At 37.3% G+C, this 22,211-nt stretch overlaps 2 protein-coding genes across 2 annotated transcripts in view; one reads left to right on the forward strand and one right to left on the reverse strand.

Annotated features, from left to right (window-relative positions):
- Window positions 1–21,060, reverse strand: part of LOC105384181 (transmembrane protease serine 12) — a 29,146-nt gene extending 8,086 nt beyond the window's left edge. Inside the window, exons 1-9 of the mRNA XM_048629080.1 lie at window positions 20,951–21,060; window positions 14,018–14,120; window positions 12,631–12,715; window positions 11,988–12,114; window positions 11,281–11,368; window positions 8,830–8,942; window positions 8,117–8,238; window positions 7,379–7,605; window positions 602–804 (exon numbers count right to left, since the gene is read on the reverse strand). Of these exons, the coding sequence (XP_048485037.1) occupies window positions 602–804; window positions 7,379–7,605; window positions 8,117–8,238; window positions 8,830–8,942; window positions 11,281–11,368; window positions 11,988–12,114; window positions 12,631–12,715; window positions 14,018–14,077 (1,025 nt within the window). The 5' untranslated portion in view covers window positions 14,078–14,120; window positions 20,951–21,060. The remainder of the gene's footprint in view (window positions 1–601; window positions 805–7,378; window positions 7,606–8,116; window positions 8,239–8,829; window positions 8,943–11,280; window positions 11,369–11,987; window positions 12,115–12,630; window positions 12,716–14,017; window positions 14,121–20,950) is intronic.
- LOC125490280 lies at window positions 16,794–17,453 on the forward strand. The gene has a single exon (XM_048629081.1). The coding sequence runs from the start codon at window positions 16,794–16,796 to the stop codon at window positions 17,451–17,453; it is 660 nt and encodes a 219-aa protein (XP_048485038.1).
- Window positions 21,061–22,211: the final 1,151 nt, after the last annotated feature.

Below are 22,211 nucleotides of genomic sequence, written 5' to 3' on the forward strand. Positions count from 1 at the left end.
ATACACCATAAACTAAGCAGAGTCTTAGTGTGCCCGCAGACGACCGACAACTTGATGACCTACTGTTTATAGGAGGAAAATATAAATACGGTAAGAAGTAGTATGTAAATCAGAAGAACGAAAAATCCTTCCGATTATCTATGCAACAAAAAACGTTCGCCCTTAAACGTGTCTAAAAATCTAACCTTAAAAGCGCTACATCATTAACAACCGTATCCGGGTCGTAGTGCGGGTGCAGCACGGCCTCGCTCACCCGCAGCTCGAGCTCGCCGCGGTCGGCGCGCCGCAGGTCGTGCTCGCCGAGGCGCACGTACAGGCGCCTCCGGACTAGGGTACCGCCGCAGAATGCTTCCTGAATGCGCCTCGTGCTAGGCCTTTAGCATAGGCGTCGTCACAAACTGATGTGCACCATACTCAATGAATCAAGCAGAATCTCAGTTTACCTAATTTAGAACGTACTGATTGCAATAATAGTGAACAATCCGCACATCATACCAAAAGTCGCTAACAAATAGTATGTAGCTAAATCAGAAGAAAGAAAAATCGGCCGGATTATCTATAAAACGTTCGTGTAACGCTGAGACGTGTCCAAAAAGCTAACCTCAAAAGCGCGACGTCATTCACCACGGTGTCCGGGTCGTAGTGCGGGTGCAGCACGGCCCCGCTCACCCGCAGCTCGAGCTCGCCGCGGTCGGCGCGCCGCAGGTCGTGCTCGCCCAGGCGCACGTACAGGCGAGCTCGGACGCAGTGCGCCGCCGTCGCCGCCCAGCGGAGCGAGATTAGGGTGCCGCCGCAGAACGCTTCCTGGGGAGATGAGGGGAAATTAAAGTACAGGTACAGGTCTATGTTTTTTAAACTCACATTGTCAGATTCTGCCCCCGTATTATGTAACTCCGAGTGGGGTTGGTTGGTATAAAATGGCTGACAAGCTGACAACTTAGAGCATTATTAATTAATAACTTTTTACTGACTTATCTGATTTCACAAACGTTTATGTTGAATGTAAGGATATATCGGTAGGCTTCTTGCATATTTATTTCACTAAGATTTTTGGTGTTTTCGGTTAATAAGTTTCTAAGTTGATACCAATTATCACCGGTTGCTAACTCTCAAAAAGTTACAAAATACGGGGGCTGAACGGTTCATCAATAGTGGATTGTCTCGCCAATAGAAAAATACGTCACTTAATCGCGGGACAATAAATTGACTCTTGATGAACCGTTCAGTATCTGAGTTTAAAAAACAGACTTTAGTATTATTATGTATCGTATCTTTAATTAAATATCTAATAATATAACTCCTTTATCCACCAACAAAGGTTGAGTGGAAGAAATTGCTTATCGCCCTGGTAAGATTTTGCTGTGTTTTCATTTAGTTTTATACTTTATTATACACAAAACACTGCATACTACATGCAGTGTTTTGTGTATAATAAAGTGTCCTTAAATAAATAAGTTTGTTGTAAGAGAAGAATCCGACTGCTTTGTTTCACAGTTTCCAACTGCAATCTTTTTAACCTTTGTCGTGTCTGTCATAAGACAGTTATTAAAATTACTTTCCAAAAATAACGTAAATGATGTTAAAAAATTATGATCATTATAATTTCAAAGTCTTCACTCAAAATAACGAAGGACACGGGACAAAGGGCACTTCAAATAGAACAAAAAATGTTAACTTGCTAAAATAAGAATTCATATTACTGCCATCTTTTATGGTTCCGTGTTCTTAAATTGTCATCATAAGTTATCAGCCCGTACGAAGCCATTTAAGTATTTGGTATACAACAATATAATAATATTTAAACAGGCCCACTGTTGAAACAATGTAATACTTATTCTAAAGTTTAAATAGTTTTAGATATAAAGTTTTTGTTCGTTGGCAACACTGCCCTGATAGATTTCATGGACGTTGTGTGTTATATTGTGCCCTGGTGTAAAATAAAAGTTCAGTACAAAAATACCTGCGTTTTACTCATTTCTACAGGTTATGGGCCCAGGCCGTATCATACCACAACTGTTTCGAGACTTGAGTAAAACCAGGGAAGGATACTTTTCGCTAAAAGTTTAAATATCGGCGTCACGGCCGGCGGCCATTTTCGACGCGTGCGCCGAGAAGGAAAATACTTGCTCAGCAGCAAAGAGTAAGGAAGGTTGGCGAGAAGGAAGGGAAAAAGGGTGCATACCATGGAGGGTAGTCAAGCTGGAATCAAGCTGGAAGGTTCAAAGAATTGGAATGTTTGGAAATTTCAAACGATGGTCGTGCTTCGAGGTCATGGCCTCCTCGATGTGGTTGAGGGGCGTGAAGTGAAGCCCGAAGCTGCCGGTACTGCAGCGGAAGCCTGGGCGTCCAAGGATGCCAAGGCTCAGACGTTCCTGGTGACAAGGATGACGGAGGAGGTGATGCTACATATTATCACCTGCAGCAGTTCTGCGGACATGTGGAAAAAGTTGGCCAGTGTCTACGAGCAGAAGACGGAGACAAGTGTACACATTGTACAACAAAGATTCTTTCAATACAAGTATGAGGAAGGTATAGAAATGGCTGTATTTCTATCAAAGGTTCAGGAGATGAAGAATCAGCTCAAACAGATGAACGAAGACATTTCAGACAAGCTGGTAATCACTAAGGTTCTTATGTCTTTACCGGAGGACTTCAGCCACTTTATATCAGCCTGGGAGTCTGCGCCTGATGACAAACAAACTTATGACAATCTGGTGGCAAGATTGTTGGTCGAAGAGGAGCGAATAAAAGAAAAAAGAAGTGAAAGTAATCAAAGTTCAGCCTTTATGGCTAAAAGGTTTGATAAAAAGAGTGTAAAGTGTTATAGATGTAATAAACTTGGACATTTTCAAAGCGAGTGCCACAGTAAAGTGGATAACCAAAACAGTGCAAGCTCAAGTGTTAATAATAGGCATCAGAACTTTAATAATTCAAATCGAAAGTGTTTTTACTGCAACAAAGTGGGACATTTTAAAAGTGAATGCCGATTTAATAAAAATAAAAACAATGGTAATGCGTTTGTAGTGCAAGAGACATTCAATGAACATTTTCAACAATCGCAGTGGTTAGTAGACTCTGGTGCAAGTGAGCACATGTGTTGTGATCGGGAGTTGTTTTCAAGTTATTCAACTCTGTCACAAAAATCAGTGATAGTCGGAAATGGGACTGCAATAAGTGCCCTGGGTCGTGGACAGGTGGCAGCACAAGTTTTCAACGGAAGTGAATGGATTGATACGACCATAGACAATGTGTTATTCGTTCCTGAACTAAAAACGAATTTGTTTTCTGTGAATCGTGCGGCTGACAGAGGATATGTCATGTTGACAGATGACAGCGGATGCAAGTTTTATAAACAAAAACAAGTGTGTGCGATTGCAAATCGCGTCGGAAATATGTACTACATGGACTTACGATACAAAAATAGTGCAGCAAATGTTACCCAAGTAAAATCCGAGTTATACGAGTGGCACGAAAGATTAGTGCATCAAAATATGCAGTATGTGAAAACTGTACTTGCTAAAAACAACATTCAAGTGCAGGATAGTGACGTTGATCAGTGTCAGGGATGTTTAGAAGGGAAGATACATAAATTACCCTTCAGTACGAGTGAGACAAAGACAAGCAGAACTTGTGAATTGATCCATGCTGACACTTGTGGACCAATGGAAGAAACCTCAGTTGGAGGTTCAAGATACTTCGTCATACTCAAAGATGACTACTCAAACTACAGGAGTGTATACTTTGTGAAAGGGAAGGACGAAGTGAAGAAGTGTATCGAGGATTTCATAAACCAATCTCAAAACATAACTGGAAATAAGGTTAAGACCTTTCGAAGTGATAATGGGCTTGAATTTGTAAACAAAGAAGTAAAACAACTGTTCCAGTTGCATGGCATAGTGCATCAAACTACTGTGCCATATACACCTGAACAGAATGGAAAGGCAGAAAGAGATAATAGAACACTCGTTGAAGCAGCTCGCACTATGCTGTATTCAAAGGATATGCCTAAGAAGTTATGGGCTGAAGCTATCAATACAGCAGCATATGTGTTGAATAGAACAGGAAAAAGTAACGAGCCAGGAAAGACGCCATTTGAAACGTGGACAAAAGAAACTTTTGATATAAATACTCTGAAGATCTTTGGTACGCCTGTGTTCGTACACATACCAAAGGAGAAGAGGAGGAAGTGGGACTCTAAAGGAGAGAAAGGAGTTATGGTTGGCTATGGACAACATGGGAAAGGCTACAGAATCTACTTCCCAAATAAAAATGATGTTGAAACCAAACGAGATGTGGTGTTCATAGAACAAAAGGAAAGGACAGAAGTTCCAGAAGAGAGAGAGCCACTGGTGAGCCTTGATGTAGAGGGTGGCATGTCAGAACCAAGCTACGAGGGACACGTGAATGAAGAATGTGCCGTCATACAGCAGAATGTGCAAGACATAAATGTAGGGAGCGATGACAGGCTGTTGCCAGGAGAATCTTCTGATAGTGAATATGAACCATGTGCAACATCTGAGGAGTCTGCTGAAGAAGTAGCAGAGAGACCAGACCAAGAGGTACGGAGAGGTCAGCGTACTCGGAAGCCGAATCCACGCTATATGTGTAACAATGTGACGACAGAGACAGAGTACCCTTCTACGTACCAGGAGGCTATGAGGAGGAAAGATGCGAGTAAATGGGAGGAAGCAGTGAAGAGGGAGCTGGACACTTTGAAAGAGAATGAGACGTGGACAATCTGTGAAGGACATGATGGACATAACAGTGTTAGTTGTAAGTGGGTGTTTAAAGTAAAAAATTGTAACAACTTAACGCAATATAAAGCTAGGCTAGTTGCTAGGGGCTTTGAGCAGAATGATATGTTTAATTTAGGTGAGATCTATGCCCCAGTTGCCAAAATGTCAACATTTAGATTGTTTATAGCTGTAGCAACTAATATGAATTTACCTATTTACCAAATGGATGTAACCGGAGCATTCCTTTATGGAGATATTGATGAAGATGTTTTTATTAAACTTCCTGAAGGGGCATATAGTAATGAAAATGAAAGAATTGTAAAATTAAATAAAAGTTTGTATGGTTTGAAGAAAAGTCCCAAATATTGGAATGAAAAGTTTAATTCTGTAATAACTAAAGAAGGATTTGCTAGTTCAAAATGTGATTCATGTTTCTACTCGAGATGTAACAGTAACAGTCAAACTTATGTATTACTTTATGTTGACGATATTTTAATTTTTGGAAATGATGAAAAACAAATATGTGACCTTAAGTCTAAGCTAAACAAAGAATTTAAAATGAAGGATTTAGGTCTGGTGTCAAACTTCCTTGGTATAAATGTGAAACAAGATTTGGAAAATAATATAACCACGCTAGATCAGAAAGAGTACTTAGAAAATGTTTTAAAGCGATTTGATATGCAAGATTGTAAGCCTATGTCTACCCCAATGGATCCAAATAGCACAGAGATTTTTAAAAATTGTAAACTAGACAAAAACTCAGAGAATTTATGTAGACAAATTATTGGTTGTTTGATGTATGCTGTATGTGGAACGCGACCAGATTTATGTGTAGCTTTGTCGATATTAAGCAGATATCAAAATAGGGCAGATAATGTTTTGTTAACAGCACTTAAAAGAGTGCTTAGGTATGTTAAACACACCTTATCATATAAGATAGAGTATGTATGTAGTGGTGAGACTTTAGTTGGATGGGTAGATGCCGACTGGGCAAGTGATGTTGAAGACAGAAAGTCTACCACTGGCTATGTATTCTTTTACAAAAACTGCTTAGTTTCATGGAGTAGTAAGAAGCAGTGTTCAGTATCATTGTCATCAACTGAGTCTGAATATGTAGCTATGAGTGTAGCGGCTAGTGAGGCGTGTTGGCTTATAAACATGTTAGATGATTTTAATATTAAAAATGTATGCCCTTTGAACATAATGTGTGATAATCAATCCGCAATGATGGCAGCGAGCAGTGATAGTATTAAGAGGCTTAAACATGTAGATATAAGATTTCATTTTGTAAAAGAGTTAGTTAAGAAAGAGAAGTTGAAATTAATGTATGTTAAATCTGAAGATCAAATTGCTGACATGTTCACAAAGCCCTTGAGAAAGGAATCATTATTAAAATTTTGTTTTATGTGTGGTTTAAAGAATTAAAGTATAGTAGAGTCATGTGTAGAGTAGAGTCAAAGTTTAAGAATGAATGTAGAGTCAAGATTAGTTACTGTATTAATGTAAGTATTACATTGAGGGAAGGTGTTGAAACAATGTAATACTTATTCTAAAGTTTAAATAGTTTTAGATATAAAGTTTTTGTTCGTTGGCAACACTGCCCTGATAGATTTCATGGACGTTGTGTGTTATATTGTGCCCTGGTGTAAAATAAAAGTTCAGTACAAAAATACCTGCGTTTTACTCATTTCTACACCCACAATATTTTCAAATTTGAATATGTTACATTACAGCCAATGTACTTAGGTATTATTATTATTATGTTATGTAAAGAAAAATTTAACGCTGAAGTTAAACAGGAGTTTAACCTACGCGACCCGTGATAGGTTTGCTGGTTATTAAAGTTACTGTACCTAAGTAGTTGCAAATCAACTAGGTAGCTCGTTTTAAAAATAGGTCAGTCTATGTCATGTAACGTATGTAGAGAAATAATCCCTCTTTGTAATAAGATAAAACCTTTCTACGTCGGACAATTTAGAATTTGCATTCTTTACTGCCTCTAACCATTTTCCAATTAAAGCGATTTCTCTCCGCAACTCCGCAAAGAATCCATAGAATTAACTTTATGAAAGAATCATAAATGTATGACACAGACATACCAAATGGCTTTTATTTTATTACAATGTCTTTTGGAATTGTAACAGGCAGGGAAACATATTATTTTCAGTTTGACTCGTATATTTGATTTAACAATAAATCAACTAAAGTGGGTTGAAACGAGGCAATAAGGCACTACAAAATAATACAAACACGCACTCTGAATGTTTCTTCTGCTCGGAGTGCGACTCTTAGCTTGAATTTACTCATAAAATTTTCCAATATTTTTTTTAAATTTAAAACACTCTTCACTAAGTCACTTCGTAAACAAAACAGCGAATTTGAAGCCATATAAAGGCTCCATAGGGTCGTGTAGATTGTAGCTGTAGACTGTCTCCTCCTATGTGACAAATTGGCAAAAACTCTCTTTTTTGAGATAGGAAGAGGAATGAATATTGCTTTGCTTATTATTGAGTGCATGAGAGCTAGGAGCCTCCTCGAGAGACGTATAAACTGTTCAAACAACAAACTGGACAAACGATACTCCAGCTCTAATGTTTGTCACCGACACTTTAAAAATATATTTGTATTGGCATTTGTCTCACCTTATACCGATTGAGCACAGCAACCTGCCACGGCCACTTCCCAGGTGGTGCAGGCCGTCCACCAATGATACGCATCATATCGTGCATGCGGATGCGCCGACGCGCGGCTGAGCCAATCACGCGCCCGATCCGCCCGCATTCGGGCTCCTTCGGGGACGGTCGGGCATCTTCGGGGTGTATCGCATGCTGTGGTGACGGCATCGATTCTGAATCCACTACCGTATAAGCTAGAAAAAAATGGGTTATTAGTAAGATGAAAACACTCAGTGAAGGCGTAGTCATTATCCGGTAGGAAAACTTATCCTTATAAGTGATATTGCAGTACAAATGCAGAAACCGTTATCAGGCGATATCGTGACGAACTGGACGCAAAAGGTTCAGTTTTAGCAGTTACATAAATAATGTTGGTGCCTTCTGAATCTACCTTAGCTAGAGTTAAAAGGGAAGTAAAGTATGAAATTCAACTCAGGCTCTTTCATTAATTCAAGTGACTATTTAATGTTAATGATTATTTTCTGTACCTACAATATTTTCTTTTTTATATTATGTTGGCATATATGTATCGATTCTAAAAGAGCTTTGAAGGTAATAAAATAAATTTGGATGAATAACAATCATTTTTTGTTTTATTGATAAAGTCTCGATACTTTTTACACAGAATGTATACCTCACAAAACATCGACTCTAACAATAGCGTCTACATACGGAAGATAGTGCTGGATACCTAAGCCGGTTCACCTGGGTTCTTGCGGCGGTTCATCTTGCCGCGGATCCAGCGGTGGCAGTAGCCCCCCTCCACGTAGCAGTAGGCGGATTGCCGGATCACCTTCCGCCCGCATGTGGCCGCGCGGCGGCAGTATCTGTCAAAGTGACATAACTGAGCATCCACGGTGGTAAATATTCTACATTATAATTATCTTTTTCTTATAATTATCTGCCTTTCGTCACAGCCTAATACAACTCTAGAGTACACGTGAAACGAAATCTTGCTCCTATTACAGAGCTTTTACGGCACTGCATTTAAAATTCACAATTGCTTGTTATAGGGTCTTCATACCTTATTTGAAAGGTATAACAATGGATGGTGTGTGTTACAAAACTACTCCACCTACAGTTATATCGGTCAAGCGGGCTGTAGGTTGGGCTTTCCAGTCAGTCTGATTCAGGCATGCAAATATTCAAAATAACAGCTTCATGTCAGCACCGTAGCTTAGGCGGCAGTGAAGCTGCTTCCGGCCGCGGGTTCAAATCCCGCCCAGGGCAAACATTCTTGTGATTAACACTTGTGTTTGCCTTGTGTCTAGTTGTCGTTTATCTATTTAATATGTATCTATCTATGTATTTTGTAGACATAATCAGCTGTCCAACACCCATATCACAGGCTCTGCCTAGTTTGGAGTCGGATGGCCGAGTGTAAGATGTCCCCACATATTTATTTATGTTTGCGTTACCTTCTCCGGACAGTAGTGCAGGTTCTGGAGCAAGAGCTCCACGGGCTCCAGGGGGAGAACCCTCGCAGCCTCCTCTGTGCTGGCTCTGGAGGGTTCAGCTGACGGACCTGGATCTGTATGAAGAGTAGAAGACGAGTATTACACTCACGAGCAATTAGAAAGTTCCAGTGACATTTAAGGAACGTCAATGACAGGTGGAACTTTTTCATTGCACGTGAGTGTATTATTTTACACTGTCCATTATATTATTGCTTTTTTGACTTCGAAATCCCATACATATTTGATGACTGTAAGGAAAATCAACTTTGCTTACCAGACATAAGGAAACGTCAAAAATGCAATAACATAGTGGAAGCTTGTTGTTAACATCGATCGAGTCCCTTAAGCCGCACGACTAAAACTGACCATGTAAATGGAAATTTTGTCTGGGACGAAATTAACTAAATCCTTTGTATTTGTAGCTCGATGAAGCATCCGTTAGCTGACTAGAATACATATAATAGAATAGAATATGACTTTAACACCACATAAATCAGACTTACAAAAACGTATAGACTAGAATCAATGTACAATATAGGCGGCCTTATCGCTTAGAGGCAACCTCTAATTTGTTTTCTATAATACGGATACAAAGTATTAACAAGTTAGAGGGCAGTGTAGTACCTATCACGTACGGATACGAGAAGATATTACATTATATTTAACTAGCTGTTCCCGCGCGCTTCGCTTCGCCTTAAAAAGTTTTCCCGTGGGAATTCCGGGATAAAAAGTAGCCTATGTTCTTTCCCAGGGTCTATAACATATGTATACCAAATTTCATTCAAATCCGTTCAGTAGTTTTGGCGTGAAAGAGTAACAGACAGACAGACAGACAGACAGACACAGTTACTTTCGCATTTATAATATTAGTTAGGATTAGGATTAGGATTACGTCAGACTATCAGACCGGGGAACATAATACCTCTAAAATAGACTACTTTGTTTAAGTTTAGCGACACATTTAGCAGAGTCTTGTCCCTCTGTGTTGTACGCGCAATATTAACATGCCTCCGGCATTGGCTTGAAAACTTCAGCAATTCCACACTAAAATAAACATTGAAACACCTTACATTTCAAAAGAGACGTCAAATACCTTCAACTGAACGTTAAAAAAAACGCATCAAAAGTGTTTTAAACTCCTGAACTAGTAATAGACAAAAACACAAACAGACTTCAAACTTACAAAGGCCCCCTTTTCTGGTTGATATTAAATTTAATTAAAAAAATTAGACTCCAAGTATTATTGATAAAAAATACCTACAAGTATCCTTCAAGTATCTATTTATTTTACAATAACTAAGCGCAACTCATATACAGATATATACCTAACTTAAAGCGTCAGTGGCAATTGTTAGTTAGCAAACAAAAGTTATGAAAATGAATTATGATTTAAAGGCTTCAACTAAATGCGTGAATCTCTTCATTTCTCCATAATAAGGAGGTTGCTTAAAACTTTTCTATGAATATGAGAAGGGTTTTACTGTAAAGTAATGAACTTGGGTGTATTTCAGAAGCGAATAGTAATATTATAGTATAGTATAGTATAATAGTCACGTTGACCTTTATTGGCGTTGCGCGTTGATGTTGTGTCCTTTATTGAAAAATTAAACGCACCTTCAGTTACACTCAGGAGCAATAAAAACAGTTCCCGTGAGAAAAGCACTAAAGTATTCCTAAAAGGAAATGGCTAGTAAGATATAGCCGTCTGCATTATTGAAATACATTTAATTTTAACATCATCATCATCATCATCACGACACATCACGTCCCTACTGCTGGGGCACGTGTCTCCATCCAATGAAGGAAAGGTTTTAGGCCTAGTCCACCACCCAGTCCAGTTAATACTAACAGTTACACTTAAATTAAATGAATTAAAAAATTCAGGCCGTTTAGTGTCGGCTATTTGTAATTGGAACTTTTTCAGACTGGCTACATGTTGCAGTGTTGATATTAAACGGCACTCGACTATTGAATTTTTAATGGCAAATACCTATGATTTCATTATAAGGTTTCCACTGAAAACCAGCGCAGTGTCCTTCGAACTAACCAAAAGCGCTGCAGTAGCTGAGTGGACACCATTTTGACGGCGACAGCAAATTCATTATATTAATTATGATTTATCACCAGTATATTAGATTGATTACTTAGGTACCTATATTTATATATCTTTCTCTGTATATGTAAATTAATATTGCTGTCTAAGCCAAATAAAGTTTTTCTTTCTACGAACTAGATGAAGTAACAGTGCAAAAGAAACGTGTTTTTTGGCAACGTGTTCTCAAAAGTCTAGTGATATCAAAAGTACTTTGGAGTTGATTGAGAACCATTCAGTGGTGATACTGTAGGACAGCTTTTAAGGTAAACGTGGCCAGTACGGCCTACTATTTAAATGAGCTAAATTGTTAGACTTACACGTTGTTTATATCCAGATTTACGGTGAATGTTTTCCTTCCGCTTCTGTTTATGTAACTGCCTCCTAAGATCTTCATGATCTTCACAACTGGAAACAAAACAATCGATTAATGTCATCAACATAATTTAATTACCTATGTACCTACCTAAGTAAAATGTTTACAAATTCCTAAGTATAGATGTGTTCGCTGTAGATATTTGATGAGTAACTATGTGAAATATAGGTCTGCAAAGGTTTAAACAAAATAAACAGAAATTCGTCTGGGCTTCCTACATATTATTTTGTTGCCATCGGCAATATGGCTATGATAAATTCGGTATGGCTTTCCTCCCAGCCTTTACCACTCTCCATTAATCCTTTATTCGTTATTTAAATGTTAATCTCACAATATGCAAAGTAACACGTTAGGCTAGAAAAAACAATAGAAAACTGAATCCACAAAATACTCGTAGGCGAATGGCGCATCAACATTTTTTTCGCATTTTGTGGTCCTGACTCGAGAACTCATCTACCGCAACGATTATCATCACTTCTTAGCCTTCTTCACCAACCCAGTACCACTTTAATAATAATAATAAAATAATTCATTTATTTCGGAGGAATCCATATTTTGTTAGTAACAATGTATTAAACAAATAATAGTCACACGATAGGTACATTAGCATGAAGATTTGAAGACCCATGTAGAATAATAAAAGCGTTTTACCTGGAGACCTCAAGTCGCATGGCGTCTCCACACACTTCAGCCCTCAAGCAGTGTTTCCGGCGTGTGCGGTGCCCGCCGTGGCACTCCGACCATCTACTCCAAGTAGAGAACAAACGACGCGATAATCCTGCCAAAAAAAGTTGTATTTTCTAACGGGCACATTGCCCAAAAAAATCCAGTTCGGACATAAAAGTAATTAAGGTAAAAACAAGGTTTATAGTACACTAAATATTTATCGGGCAAAAGCATTCAGTTATTAACTAAAAAAATATGTGTGAAAGGAACACCTCCACTTAGCTTAATTAATGAAACCCAGAACTTTTGGCGTTGATTTTTACAACTGGAAACAAAACAATTAGTTCTGAAGTATTGAATATTTCAGGAGCAGCAATGGTTGCTTGCTACCTAATGTATCTAATACCGATTCAGTTAAGTAAATACATAGTATAGAGGTATTACTTATCATACACATTAGGTAGGTAAGTACATTGTGAAAACAAAACACAAACGGATTTAGGTAGTGCATTTGAATTCTTTAGTATACACATTTATAAGTTAGTCCTGTCAGGTAGTGAAGTAAGGAACAGAACTCACTACGTAAATATTTCCTTTTCCGATTATGTTAATGAAAGCCACAACTTACCCTTCCTGTTCATGGGGCTAAGTAAATACGGTTCTCGCGCGAAGGAATCAAAAATGGCCGTCGCATTTGTATTCACGCTGCGGCCCTGCAACCAAGAGATGATCCCTTTTCAGGACGAACCAATCGCCAGAACAATTTATGCACGGGATTAACAATAGTTCCAAATTTGGGCAAGTGGGTCAGCCACAGGCACTCTGCTCTACATACAATAGGTGCATTCATTGGTGATCGGTGCGCCATATTTCAATTTGGCATTGCCCCAAACGTTTTTTATGGTCAATGTATTGTTATCGCCGCTGCAATCCTAGTAATGGATGAGAGTTTCGGTTCAGCGATCTAATTCGCAGTATCTCTGAATGTTTAACTACGCCTGTCATTAAGATTGTAGAATAGAACAGAATATTACTTTATTGATTTAATAAAATAGAGGTACTAAAATAACAAATATGCACAGGGAAAATTAAACAATAGACAAGCCTTATGCGTAGCGTATACGTAGCTCCAAAATTTATTCACAGTTTTTTTTTTCATTATTTTCAAACTAATGAAACGGAGTATCTATATACCCACGCACATTTAAAACACTGTTTTATTCCTAATTTCCTACTTATATTTGAATTTTTCTGTCAAAAAAACAATAATGATTAATTGTTACATCGTGAACGAGGAAATAAAGCACAAACAGGAAAGCACTCACGCTTTTTTAACAGCCGAATTCGGAAACTAAAGGAGTAGAGTATCGTAAAAATTCGGTATTTTAACTTCGGTTGGGTTCTTTTCCGAAAGCTTTGAGTAAATATGTGAGCGGTAGTCAGCACCTACGCAAAACGAAGGTTAGTCATGTGCTAAATGAGCTATTGTCGTTGCATCTAACTATGAGTATGAATAATGAATAATTGGTGGACATTTCCAAGAATTCATGTGCATGGCAGGGTTGCAAACTATTCCTGTTTTATTTAAAGAAAATACAATCAACATTAGTTATGTTTGTAAAACTGAACAGTATTTTTATTTTTTTTGCGATATAATGCAGTATTTATTATCAAAAAACAACATGCATGGTTACAAAATTTACAAACATTGCCAAACTGCTGTAGCATTACGCCTAGGCTAGAATATCTCGGAATTCCTATGAGGAATCTTACCTATACCCATGCAATGCAATAAGGTTAAAAAGGAGTAGGTATTTAAAAATTTATAATAAAAAATACTATTTGAGTAAGGCGAAAAGGCATGACTCAGAAAGTCATTCTGCACGGCTAGAATGATCCACTGAGTCACCCCCTTTTGGCCTACTATACTTTAACCTGTATGCATCGCCCAGTATGCCTATAAGATGAGTATGTATCAAAATTGTGTGTGCCGAGATTTTTTTATCTTAACTCACTCGGTGATCTCGAGTAGCTTCTGAGAATATTGTGAACAGAAGCAATAAGAGCCACTTCATATCTTCCCGCCCTTGAGTTTGAATTCACAGCAAAATTCCGCATCTGCAACAAAAATGCAATATTATTCTTTTAAAAAAAACATGGACAGCCTCTTGGTAGTGTTCAAATAGAACTGTTTTGTTCACGTAGACCCTAAGCTATGATGAGTAAACACCAAAAATGAGAAAAATCACGTGGAAATTATTTAACAAATCATAATTAATTTATAAAATGCACATTACATTTTATAGATTATTTTGATGTGCCTTATATAAATAAATAAAAATAAATAGATTGGGAACAGTTATTTTTTAATTTAGTCACCAGGCAAACACCCGTGTCAGCGTTGTTCTATGCAATGTGAACTTTATGAAGTAGAACCTCAATTAATTTATCATTTCAAAATATTCTCGGGAAATATATACTTTGCATAATATTCAAACATGTTTGTGGAATGGGAAATTTCTGCTTTTCTGCACCCTCCTTACTGTACCAACCAATGTTATATGAAATTTATTCAGCTGCGCAATGCTGTAACTTCATGCTGAAATTCGCCAAAGAAATCCCATATTATGAACCTTAAGCGGGTTCATAATATGCGATGATTACTGAACATCCACACTGTCATTATAAAAGAAGTTAGTACCTTTTATACTACATACCATACCACCTAAGAGTGCCTAATTCGACGGTTTAACGTACAGTTTGGGGTGGGGTAAAGAATAATATAATATGTGGATACATCTCACACACGGCCATCCGACACCAAGCTAGGTAGAGCCTGTAATGTGGATATCGGGCAGCTGATATTATTATATTTGCACAGATACATAGATAGACCTGAGTAAAATTATCGCCTTCAAATAAAGATTTGCTACGGCCGGGAATCGAACCCATGACCTTCGGCATAGCAGTCAGGGTCACAAACCAGTACACCATTCGGTCTTCAAAGAAACTTTGACTCCTCTCAGAGCGACCCTCTGCGTCTGATTTGTCAGCCCTAGCACATTCGACCATAGATTGGGGGGAACGCTAAATGTAAAACGCAACCCTTATTATCTCGGGTCAGATTTCGTCAATTTTATTGGGATTGATCACGTTCAATGAGACGAGATCTCGTGGGATCGGAATTGAATATCATTAGATAGTGTGGAGAGCCTATATACATATTTATGTAGTAAATAGTGCATAATGTCGGCTAGTGCATGTCTCAGCAAAAGCTATACATTGTCGGATATTCTTCTTCTTATACAAGTTCCTTTCTACTACATGTGGTTGGTGGCTGGATTAGCTAGCATAGTCCTCTCTTCTTTTGTTCTTTTGAAGAAAGGTCAAAAATTACTCTCGTAAATGGCACCTGGTTTTAATTAATTGTAAGGCCATCTTAAACAATACTCCGAGAACAATGCAACTACCAATAATATGATATTAAACACATATGTCTCAAAAGAGAAAGGTCAAAACGAAACATATGGATATAGCAATGTCGAATTGGCTCCTAATAGTCAAGTTTAGGTTTATTACCAAGACTTATTTGGTCGGAATGAAATTGTTAGCTATGATAAGATTTACTGCAGCTAATAAAAAGTTAAACTACCTTACACCCGAGGGACTATGAAAAAGTTCCGAAATGGAAAACGGTCGTTTCCGGCGGAAACAACATTAGCTTCTATATTCTAGGTACTGGGTTTTGGTAGGTGGGTTATAAAATTTGGAATTAGTATGAAGATGGCGTGAAACGAGACCATTTTCTAAGAAACTTTTTTGTTTCATTTGGCGGCGCTAGTTCGTCTTACAGTTCACCTTAACTGTACTTTACATACATACGTAGGTACTTAGGGCGCGTAATTACATGCATATTGCATAAGTTAGGTAGTCAGGGACTAATGCTACGGAACCCTACAGCACGTGTCTAACTCGCACTTGGCCGGATTTTTATAATTATTACGAACAAGAGTAATGAATGACATCCAATTTCATAAGATAACTTCATTGTTAAACAATCCTGATCTGTAAGTAATAGAATTGTAATGAATGAAACATTATTAATGTTATCTATAATAATCGGGCATGCCTAATTTGCTCACATTCAAAACATTGGACCGACAGAATCAACGGGTGATTAATTTTGGTCAATGATCGGTAATAAAAATTTAAGGCCAAGATACAGTGTTTGGTGGAATAAAAATATACTATTGTTGCTTTGTGGATAATATAATACATATTATGTATGATAAAACGTATTGTGAAAAAGTCTCTCATAAAATATAGGTAGATACTCAATTAAAATTTCCAACTTTTAATTTTATTATTCTCTTCAAAATGTTTAAAATATGTATAATTTATAAAATATTCTTAAGAAGGAACCACATTTAAACATGTGCTCAAATTGCAGGATTGACGAGGAAATCTACCCGTATATATTTTTCTTCACATCATCTTTCTATTATATCTAGACTCATAGAGCTTCCTCTTAACAGTGGTTTCGGTTCACTAACCCGCGGGTTTACGCATAGACGTGCATACTTTGCCCACAAAACAGATGGAATGTTTATTTTTAATACAATATCAAACGATACGAACTACTCTTAGATCATTATCAAAATTCAGGGCGGATTGAGCTCTCCCAAACTTTTTTGCCTGTATGTGAATCGGCTGATCGAGGAGCTCAGCAATGCCATGGTCGGATGCTCAATTGGTGGGAAATTTGTAAATAATATTAGTTATGCAGATGACATGGTATTGCTGTGCCCCTCGATCAGCGCTCTCATGAAACTGCTGAGCATTTGTGAGTCGTATGCGGAAGTTCATGGCCTCAGGTACAACGCGAAAAAGAGTGAGTTGCTTGTTTTCAAGGCTGGTACTAAATATTACCCTGATATACCTGAAGTCACTCTGAGCGGCACTCCTCTTAAAGTCGTACCGCGATTTAAGTACCTGGGGCACTGGGTATCCGAGTCGCAATCAGATGATTGGGACATTGAGAGGGAGCGTAGGGCGTTGGCAGTCAGAAGTAACATGCTGATCCGTAGGTTTGCAAGATGTACAAAGAGTGTAAAAATCACATTATTTAGGGCCTATTGCCAATCCTTTTACACTTGCGCCCTGTGGATCAGCTTTACTCAAAAGGCTTACAACGCCCTACGCGTTCAATATAATAATGCGTTCAGGATGCTGTTGGGGCTGCCGCGGTACTGCAGCGCGTCAGGGATGTTCGCCGAGGCACACACTGATGGATTTCATGCCATCATGAGGAAGCGAGTAGCCCCCCTGATGCAGCGGGTGCGTGCCAGCACCAACGGCCTCCTGACCACTATAGCAGAGAGAGTAGACAGTCCGCTGCTACGATCTTTGATGTGTGCACATGTTATGCCGTGTAAATGGGCGGCTAAATAATTTACCTATTTAATTATTATATGTCATTTTAATTTAATTTAATTGAATACCATTACTAACATAATTTTTAAGTTCATTGTTACTAACAAAATATGGATCAATCCGAAATAATGATTTATTATAAAACACTTTTATCTTCTAAATCTTTCAAGATGGAGTCTAATCCAGTAATTCAAACAATGAGTTTTTGTTATAAATATTTCGTAATGGAAATTTGCATTCTAAAATATCGCGAACAAAGAATAAATAATATATTTTACGCAAGAACTTTCATGTAAAAGTTTTGAATGTATTTCTGTAAATGCCTACGTGAATATTTTGGTTTGAATATTATTGTTTTTTCTAATAATTTTATTAATATCAGCACAATGCTGGTCAGGCGAATAAAGCTATTTCACGATTTCGACAGGAAAATCATCTGCTATACAAGGAATACTATTCTAAAAAACCTCTCTCTAGCTTCCAAAAAGTAAATTTAAAAGTGCTTACTACATGATCTACTGTAAAAACTGAGCAACTATCCCAAGGAAACATGGAACAATTTTTTTTTCTTCAACATCCCATAAAAAAAACTCCACATTGTGTACCAAAGTTAAAGAAAGTTTGCATGGATACAAAATTTAATTTCCGATCCATAGGTATTTCTGAGGAAAATTTTGTACATACATAACAGTGCTCCTAGTTACACAGCTGTTAGCTACTGGGGGGTCACTATATGACGAAAAACTGAGTTCCGGAGCACGCTGCGCCACTATGACTCTCTATCTCGTTGTGATAAAAGCTCGAGCTCGTTCGTTTTTGTCAGTATGGAGTAACGCTCCTGAGCGTGCCCGGTCGAGCCTGGTGGTCCTTGAGTCGACGTCATGACAATAAGTAACGGAACGCATTATGACCGGAAGTCCATACCCAACTATTGTCAAAAGAATGGACGACCAAGTTCAATGATAATCTTCCCATTTGAGCCTAATATTACTATTGTATTGTCGGGTAAACGTCGATTTTGGTCGTATTAAATGGCGGCAGACAGCTTAAGGTTGCGTCTGCTGCACTGAAACTTTGTTTATTTATTTAATCCTTTATTGCACAAATTTAAAAATAAGTGTTCAAAGGGTGGACTTAATGCTACAAGCATTTTCTACCAGTCAACCCACAGGAGGTGCAAGAAAATTTTATTATAAGGTGTGCAAAAAGAAAACAACACTAGTAGGTACTACAAAAGTTACAACAAGTCACTTAATAATAATTACCAAATATAATATAAAATACGTAAGTACCTACCTACATATAAATTATAAATAAACATAAATTTAATCTAACTTTACTATCGACTCGTGAGTTTCACCCAAACTCTACGAGAACATGTGCCATCATATTTAAAAGTTAAGCAAAATTGGTCCATTCGCTTAGGAGCTACGATGCCGCAAACAGGTGGCAATAGTAAATACACAAATTCAACCGGCGTGCAAAGGCTTAAGAGCAGATCCTAACTAATCTTATAAATGCGAAAGTAACTGTGTCCGTCTGTCTGTCTGTTACTCTTTCACGCCAAAACTACTGAACGGATTTGAATGAAATTTAGTATATAGATGGTCTAGACCCTGAGAAAGAGCATTAGCTACTTTTTATCCCGGAATTCCCGCGGATTTTTTTAAGGCGAAGCGAAGCTCGCGGGAATAGCTATAGTACTCAATACAGAACTGCTTACACGAGAGCCTCATTCGGCAGAGCTCGCCAATAGTTTTAATAGTAAATTGTCTAGACCGGAGACAAAACATTTCCTAGAGTGTAAAGATTAGAGAGAACTATTACTTATGTACCTACCTGCCTACAACGTATTTTCACCAGTGTGCCTATTTTAATACATCAGTGACTACACAAGCAAGGTACAGAGCAGAACTTTCGCTCCACTGTCCATCAATAATTCCACTCTATCTATACCGAATATTATTTTTCTACTAAGTAAAGATATTACCAAAGCAGGACACGTAAATTTTTGTTCTAATGTATAGAATTCTAATTTGTTGTTTCGCGAACTTGCCTATTGACTCAGTAGAAAAATGTTTTCTAAATATTACAAACCTATCTACTATGTTATATTATACCGCTATATGTACCTAGAGGTAGGATTTATCATTGACATTCCCGTTGATAGGTTCATCTACTCATCATACTGATAAACTTTAGTTTTAGGGATCAACTGTTAAATCGCAAATAAGGCTCTTCAGTAGAAATTTTACAGGAATGTCACTTATAAAATTTCACCTTGTTTATCCCCAGCCATTCGGCATTGAGCTCAACACAATTATGCAAATATTACATAAATCGATCTAAATACTGTAACTGCCTAGGGCGAAATTAATTTATGCTCCATAAAATTTCGATTGAACTCATCAAGGCAATTGAACTACAATTTAATTACAACTACAAAAACACGCACAATTTAGTCTGCACTAGTGTATGAATATTTGAAAATGAGTTATCTACCACCATCTTTGGTCGTATACAGAAAGAACCCTTGTTACCAGGTATTTCATACATTTCGGGAAAATCCATAGAAAAAGATACATACCTACCAGCGCTGGTAACCAGCTTGTCTATATATATGCCAATATGCCCTAAATCAGTAGGAAAATATCTGACTACAATCATAATGGAGTTTAATCAAAACAATTGTACTGAAATTCGCACAAAGTATAATTATAATAATTTATTTTTAGTACTTATTTGCATGCACTGTTTTACATTAATTAGGGAGATGGCATGATTGATAGCGGACAAACCCTAGTCGATTCTCACCGACGCGTCGATATGCAAGAAGAATTTATATTTAACTTGCTGTTCCCGCGAGCTTCGCTTCGCTTTAAAAAGTTATCCCGTGGGAAATCCGGGATAAAAAGTAGCCTATGTTCTTTCTCAGGGTCAAGACCATCTGTATTCCAAATTTCATTAAAATCCGTTCAGTAGTTTTGGCGTGAAAGAGTAACAGACAGACAGATAGACACAGTTACTTTTTCACATTTATAATATTAGTAAGGATAGTGAAATCTTTTAATAACCAATTAATATTGGCTAAGTAAATAAAATACTGATTACATATTTTTCATCAGAAATAACCTATCAAATCAATCTTTGAGTTTTTCTTCGCAGTTTTTTATTAGTGTAAAAATAATCTCGTTATAAGATTTCCAGACCCCAAGAAAAACTTGCATAACTTTCAGTTTGTAAGTTAATAAGTTCAGCAGCTCCAAAGTGTGTTAAACAAATCTTACATAAAGCTATTTGGCGAGTACCTAGTTTTAAAGATTCAATTAAAAACTTTGCACTTTGCTTTATTTTCTTTTTTCAGCCAAACAGGGATTTCAATAAAGTCCCCGAATTCAGTTTTACGGCCATACTTCTACTTCTTTTGATAATAATGTAGTAAAATGGTGATCAAAATATTTAATTCTATAACCTTTAGAAAACATAAAATTATAAAAACATAGAAAATCACTTACCTCAAATCACGGACATTAAGAACTTTACATTATTCACTTTTACGTTCACATAGGCAAAATAACACTTTCGTACAGTCACGAGGAAATTTGACGCACGGTACAGTCGCTACCATGCGTATGCGCAGACTGAGCTATACAGACCGGCCAGCCTACTCGCTCCACATTCAAACTGTCAGGACCTAGGTAGGTACTTAGGTGCACTGTATTACTTAATTTCCTATACAACTTATCTAAACAAGTGAGTACTTACTCGACTAATTTCATTCTTAAAACCAAACCATGCATTCAAATATTTTATAGGTGAAAATGAATTCTTCGCTAAAAATCTGAGGTGATAGTCTGTAATAGCTGTATGTAGGTACTTGCCGTTTACCATATATGTAGTTGTTAGTGTCACTATAATAATAATCACTTAACAGTGGGATAGTGAAAACACATGTAGGTAAATATCTGAGAGATAGCTCGATGTCAAGTTTCACAAACTAATTTTGTTATTGTTTTGAGACCGTTATCTTGTGTATATAAATATGGACACATCTATTTAAACTTCGATTAAAATAGGAGCATGTTTAACTTTACTTTGATATTCAATGCCAAATTTTAGCAAAACCAGACCAAATCAAATAAAACTTATATAACGTTTTCTTATATATTTTTTCATGACAGATTTTTCAATTATATATAGTTACGTAAGTTTCATTAATATCCACTGCTGGACATAGGCTTCAAGAGACCTCAGGTCTGTCCTCGGCCTTCCTCATCCAGCGGGTGAAACCTTCCCACGTCTGATATTAATATTTCCCTATGGTCACCGGTTTTTGCACAGATATGAGCCATATTTGGCTACCATTTTCAGTTCAGCTAGCAGATTTTAAGAAATACATTTTAAAAAACTTTAGCGATCTCTTACGGACCTCTACGTCTACGAGACCACAAAATAATAAATATTATGTAAGATAATTATTATAAAGAATACATTTCAAGTAAAGTATACATTAATTTACAATATTACAGTAGGTACATCGTTCTTACCAATCTCTTCGTATAGGTTAATGAACTGAAAGAATACATATTTGAACAGATTTTATGATAGGCTCGGCAAAAGCCGAAGTAAAAGACGTTAATTTCATTAATTTGTAGTACCTTTTCATTAAATGGATGGTAAATACGTACCTAGATACTTTCTAGCGTAACTGGGAATTTAGTGCGATTAACCTTTGAAATTGGACGTTGCGGTCATATTTGGCACAGTTAGCCCATT

Source organism: Plutella xylostella, chromosome 22, assembly GCF_932276165.1.
Source record: "Plutella xylostella chromosome 22, ilPluXylo3.1, whole genome shotgun sequence".
NCBI lineage: Eukaryota > Metazoa > Arthropoda > Insecta > Lepidoptera > Plutellidae > Plutella > Plutella xylostella.

Coding starts and splice junctions, on each gene's coding strand:
- LOC125490280 (XM_048629081.1), top strand. CDS start 16,794: ATGGTATTGCTGTGCCCCTCGATCAGCGCTCTCATGAAACTGCTGAGC.